Source organism: Cyprinodon variegatus, unplaced genomic scaffold (assembly GCF_000732505.1).
Source record: "Cyprinodon variegatus isolate N-32 unplaced genomic scaffold, C_variegatus-1.0 Scaffold74, whole genome shotgun sequence".
In the NCBI taxonomy this organism is placed as follows: Eukaryota; Metazoa; Chordata; class Actinopteri; order Cyprinodontiformes; family Cyprinodontidae; genus Cyprinodon; species Cyprinodon variegatus.
Window position 1 is genome coordinate 548,957 of NW_015150527.1, and position 5,831 is coordinate 554,787.

The 5,831-nt window shown below is 37.6% G+C and overlaps 1 protein-coding gene across 1 annotated transcript in view; it reads right to left on the reverse strand.

Annotated features, from left to right (window-relative positions):
* The window catches only part of xpnpep1 (X-prolyl aminopeptidase (aminopeptidase P) 1, soluble), a 17,479-nt gene extending 12,345 nt beyond the window's left edge, over positions 1 to 5,134 (reverse strand). The window contains exons 1-5 of the mRNA XM_015372597.1: positions 5,005 to 5,134; positions 2,783 to 2,907; positions 1,964 to 2,027; positions 1,447 to 1,551; positions 880 to 972 (exon numbers count right to left, since the gene is read on the reverse strand). Of these exons, the coding sequence (XP_015228083.1) occupies positions 880 to 972; positions 1,447 to 1,551; positions 1,964 to 2,027; positions 2,783 to 2,899 (379 nt within the window). The 5' untranslated portion in view covers positions 2,900 to 2,907; positions 5,005 to 5,134. The remainder of the gene's footprint in view (positions 1 to 879; positions 973 to 1,446; positions 1,552 to 1,963; positions 2,028 to 2,782; positions 2,908 to 5,004) is intronic.
* Positions 5,135 to 5,831: the final 697 nt, after the last annotated feature.

Below are 5,831 nucleotides of genomic sequence, written 5' to 3' on the forward strand. Positions count from 1 at the left end.
TGAGATATCAAAAAAGTACTCCAGAGTGTTGTTCAGCATGGGGGTGAGTAGAAAATGAAGGCTAATCATGTTTTGGGTGTACTACTCCTTTAAGCACTACAATCAGACTCCACGCATCTAGAGAACAGCATGCACTGTGCTCCTTGTGCAACATGAGCTGGAGAGCAAAGCACATAACTCCAAATTGTGCATATAAGCCATTTGATTGGAGACAAAGGAAAGCAGTTATTTATTCAGGCTAAGTGTGAAACTTAAAACAAATTTTCAGAGTGCAGTGAAAGAAAAGCCCTGGCATTGTTCAGCAATGACAAAAGGAGAAGTAGGAGGCGCATCTCGACTCAAGTTCAAAGCCTCATTGTAATCATCTCAGTGATCAGAAAAAAAAACAAAAAACAACAATCGTGGATTATGTGTTCATGTCTCCTTCTGAATGCTCTTTTGTTCTGCACCAGAACAAAACCGTTGTTCGGGAAAGGCATGCTTGGTAGAGGGATGCATCTGTACAGACAACCTTGTCACCTGCGCCATCATGTAGGTGTGTATGCATATATATATATATATATATATATATATATATATATATATATATAAAACAGCTATATATGGTAATCAAACCCTTGATTGCAGATGGTTCCTTGCGCCTAAGGATAACTAAGTTTATGACACAGCTCTGTGTCTGACTGACTTTAAACAGAGAGGATATATTTTTCTAATTTGACCCCAATAACAAAATGAATCATGGAGATCCAGGAGAACATAAGTTTAAATACCTCCCTTAGGCTGCCATTAATTCAGTTTGGGACAGCCCTCAGGACGCTAATCCTTTTTCTGTAAAGGAATGCTATGATGCTATGCTACAGATTAAACCTTGTCTCATACCAGCAGCAATGATCCAAGGATCTACTCCCACTTTGGAGTTTTCAGGCAAGACGCTGATCAGCCAGTCCTCCTGTGATGGCGTCTCCTTCAGTCCTGAACATATTTAAACACAGTTCATCACACACCATTGAATTATAAGCTAAGGACAGCTACTCAGAGGTTTAAATAGCGGCACCAATTTAACCCTTTAAAGCCTGGACCATGAAATAATGGATCGGAAATTTTGTCATTGAACTTTGTGACAAATGAAAATGGAAAAAAAGAAGCGTTTTGTATAACTTAAATTGGGTCATTTATTTGCATCAATTTTGATATATTAGACATTTCTGTTTAATCTTTTATACATTTTCTGTTCACAAAATGTGTCTGATTGTGTAACTCTTTTAAGAACAAAAATATCACACTGATAATGCACACGTCTCAAAAAAAAAAACTCAGGTGCCAAATATGATACGCTTGGCTTTAAAGGGTTAAATGTTAGTTTTTCTAGCTTGGGTTTTAGGTTTTTTGAAATATTGTTTCACATTAATTAAACCCTACATTGTTTAACACTAACTAGGACCTCACCCATCTTCATAAGAGTCCAGTTGCTGTCCATCTGCTGGCTGGCCTGGAGGAAATACCTCCCGTCCGTCCACATGGCAGCATGCTGCTCTGTGATAATGGCTGTTCCTGAATAATAAAGTAAACAAAACAACTTCTCACAGGGTGTCTGTTTAACAGCTGATGTTTCAGCGCAATAACATATAAGGTCATATTAAGTTTGACTTGTTCTGAGGTGCCACATCACACTGCGTTGCCTCAGTGTCTATGGTTACTGGGGAGAATGACCAGTTTGAGAGCAAGGGAGCTCGTCTTCGCTTCAGTACAAAAGATTATTGTTGCTCAGTGGAAGGTGAGGATCGTCCCAAGGAAAACAGAGCAGTTTTTAACATAATCCAACACTTACATCAGGGGCTCCATTCAGTAAAATAAAGATGATATGATATACTAAACCTGAAAGGCTTTCTAAACATGCTGTGTCAATAGACTGAAAGATAAGCAGCAGTTAAGAATGACTTTACTACATAAGAGCAAAACATACCTGCAGAACCATTGAATCCGCAGATATATTCCCGCCTGCAGTCACAAGGAGCAATGTATTCACTCTGGAAGACAAACAGGCACAGACCAGCTTCATTGACAGACAGTGGGAACAGACTAATGGACCTTTGTGTCTCACATTTGCTTTTTCTATTACTGCCATGTACTTAAAGGTTAATCAACAGAACATATGATATCATAAAATAAAAAAAATGATATAAGATCACATTTCAGCATTTTTTTTCTTACATAGCGTTTTAATTTGTTCAAGGAAATGAAAAGTCGTGAGAATGTAATGCTCTCTGTAGTCCAAAGCGCCCACAAGCTAACGTTTAACTATCTGGATCTAGGCTGCCTCTTTCTAGCGATGTGGACTTTTTCAGCGGTTTCCAAAAAGAAGATGAAGGACATCTGATGACAGTTTAAGTAAACAAACCTACAACCAAACAAAAAACATTGAAGTCAGGGGTTAGAAAGTGGCAGAACAAAAACATTTTTAAGAGGTACGAATACTTTTGCAGGACACTGAATAAGCTGCTATTCTACTTGTAGAACTTTAGCTTGTCCTGGATGGGTATTCAGAACTCGTACTCCCACTGTAAACAGTGTTAGTGAAGCGCTGCTCTCCCTCTGCAGCTGCAGCCACCGATGAGTTACAGAAACTTCGATGCAGAGTTTTTCAATTAGCGTGAAAATATCTGAGATTTAGATGCTGGCCAATAAAATTTAAAATTAGCTTTTTTTTTATATCGACCTGATATCTGATATTGACATCAGATCGGGACATCACTAATAAATAATATGCACGATTTGGACTTACCTGATGTGCATCTCCAGATGGTACTATGTAGGCATGGATCGGCTCTGAGAAATATTTACAGTTCCTCATTGTCTGCCGAAGTAGCCGCAGAAGCTCCCCTGTGATCTTTGGAGACATGGCTGATTCTGCATTACAAAAAAAAAGAAAAACAATCAACAGTAAAGCGTTTTATAAGTACACTTTTTGACTTTAAAAAGTAGTTCAGATGGGAGAGCTCCAGCGCTGTCATCCTTAATCAGATGTTACTTATGGCCTACATATTACCTGACTTTTGCGAAGCCATTTCCACTGCAGGTTAACACAAATGGACTGACTACATGGAGCTCAAAGTCACAGACCACACCTGGATCTTTAACCTGCCGTAATCTGCCAATTCAGCAGCTATGATGACAGTCGGGGTTAAACATTAAAGTTCTGCACATTAAAGTTTTTTTCCTAAAAGCTACATCTTTATAAATGAGAAAATCCATCAAATATGCAATACAAATATAAATGTAAGTATTTATTTCAGTTTATATTCATGAATTAAAACTCTTCTGTAGATTGCTCACAGTTACAATGAAAAAAATAGAAAAAAAAATAGAAAAAATGAAAAAAGTATATTTATTCTTTAAGTGTATTACAGAAACCTAAAATTAGGCTTTCCTTAAAATTTTTAAATCCGGTTCTTTTTATTTATTTATTTGGAATTATTATGTTATGGTCACCAGTGATGGAGGGGGACTGCCAGTGACATCCCACAAAAGGTTTATTGCTTAGGCAGGAAATAGTTAATAAAGTGCTACATTCAAGGAAAATAATGGAAAGCGTGGTGGAGGGCCAAAATTTAAGAGGATTATGAAGCTGGAAGAAGAAAACTCACCAGACTAAACAAAGCAGTGAGGCGCTATCAAAGCAACCACAGCTTCATTAATGCTTCAGCTGTGCCACAGGCTGATCACCGTCATTCCTTGCTATTTATACTGTAGAACACCCAAAAAAGGAGTCCTGACCTGATTTTAGAATTAAAAATCAACCCATTCATGTATCAAATGTTCTCCTTCCACCTTACTTACCATGAATATGATTGGATACAGCATTCAGCTGACAGCAATGGGTTTCTATAGTTTACACTACTTGTGGGGGATCATTGGCTGTCTGATTCCCCCCACAAGTATAGACTCTAACTTTACATCTATGTCTATAAATACATTAGGGCTGCAACTAATGATTATTTTACAAATCGATTAATCTGTTGATTATTTTTTCGATTAATCGACTAATAATCGGACAGAAAAAGGTTCCTTAAGTTCTGGACATTAACAGACGAAAAAGTGTTTTTTAATCTTAACTGCAAAATGTTTACATATTGCTTTATAATTTTGATATAATTAGTGCTCTAATTGGGTTTCTCAGCTAAACTGATGTTTTAGAGTCTTTATTCTCCATTTAACAATTAATGGATTAGTAAAGTAGTTAGTTAGTTGACGATTATTTCAATAATTGATTAATCCAATTAATTGTTTCAGCTCTGAAACACATCATTTCTTTTGTAATATTGTTAATGTCAGAGAAAAAGATATGTTGTTTTTCATGATATAGATTGGATAGCTGAAATGAATCGACAGTAGAGTAAAGGACTCCCCAAATTCATTGTTATAAGAGATTGTTTTCTTATTACCACCTCCACGTCAACTGATGGAAGGCACACCTCAATGTAAAAAGAAACCTACAAATCAACCAATCAGGTCTCAGTGTTGTTCATCGCCGAGCTCTTCTATTGGCTAAAAGCTCAGAGTGCGATTATTGTTTACAAGTTCATATATAAGAAGAAAAACCATTCCAAACCAGTTTGTAATGATAGAGGTATTACTATTAATATTTAAGACACTAAATATGCAATCCGTTGAGGCGCTTACAAATAAAAATACTAAAGCCTTGTAAGCGTTTTTTTCCCTTCTTTCTTGTGCAGTCGTGAGTTAATCAACAGGCCGATGATAGCAGCTCATTTATGAATTGCAGAGTGGGTGTGGTTCGTTTGGGTGCAGTAAAAATCTCTACGTTTCTACAAATTAATCAGACTATTTTATATCCTTTTTCTTTAAACTGCTTAAAAGATGGCTGTACATCGCAGAGCCGTTTATAACCGATCTGGGAATAGTTGCCGTCCGCAGCTTTTTTCTCTGCAAACCGTCGCTATCTAAACCACCCCACAGACCGCCAGATAAACACTTCATACACACCCGCACTTCCGCCTTTCAAATGTAGCTCCTGGGAAAAAAAAAATCGAAGCGTGTTTTTGTTTACCAGCTCGGACCTTGTGTCTATTTATTAAACAAGGAGGCTGCCATGTCCTAATGACGTCACTGGTCACATGACCGTAGCCTCCGCCAATAGGCGCGGAGGGATCCAGACTCGCCTCTTCCTCTGTGAAAACTACAAACCACTACCAGATCAGTTTGCTATGGAGTGATTTTTCTGCAAAAAAGTTGCGTACAAAAATGCACGTTGCACACACATAAAGCATATTGCAAATGAATAAAGCTTGTTTCACACAAACAAATCTTATCACTCACAAATAAACATGTTGCACTCAAATAAATCTTATTGTTCACAAATAAAACTCTCATCTAATGTCACACACAAATAAAACTTTTTTTTCAAACTGTCCTTAAATGTTGCACACACACAAAAATTTGTTTTACAAACCGGACTCTAACATTGCACTGAAAATGTAATTTGTAAATTGTCCCCGAGTACAAATCGATCTCTGCTCGCATACAAAACAGCCTCTCCTCGCATACGAGACAATTCTTCACACTCCACGGTAAGTTTGTGCCAAAAGTCACGCGATACACGGAGAATTGTCATTCTGACTAACCGACAGCAGGAGGCACCATACAATCAAAACAACTGAAATGTGCCGGTGTTACGTTGAGCTGCGTTTCCCCATCAGAGACAGTTTCCCCTGCCTCTCTGCACAGAGCAGGCGGAATGATTCATTTTTAGTGCAATGTTAGAGTCCGGTTTGTAAAACTAATTTTTGTGTGTGCAACATTTAAGGACAGTT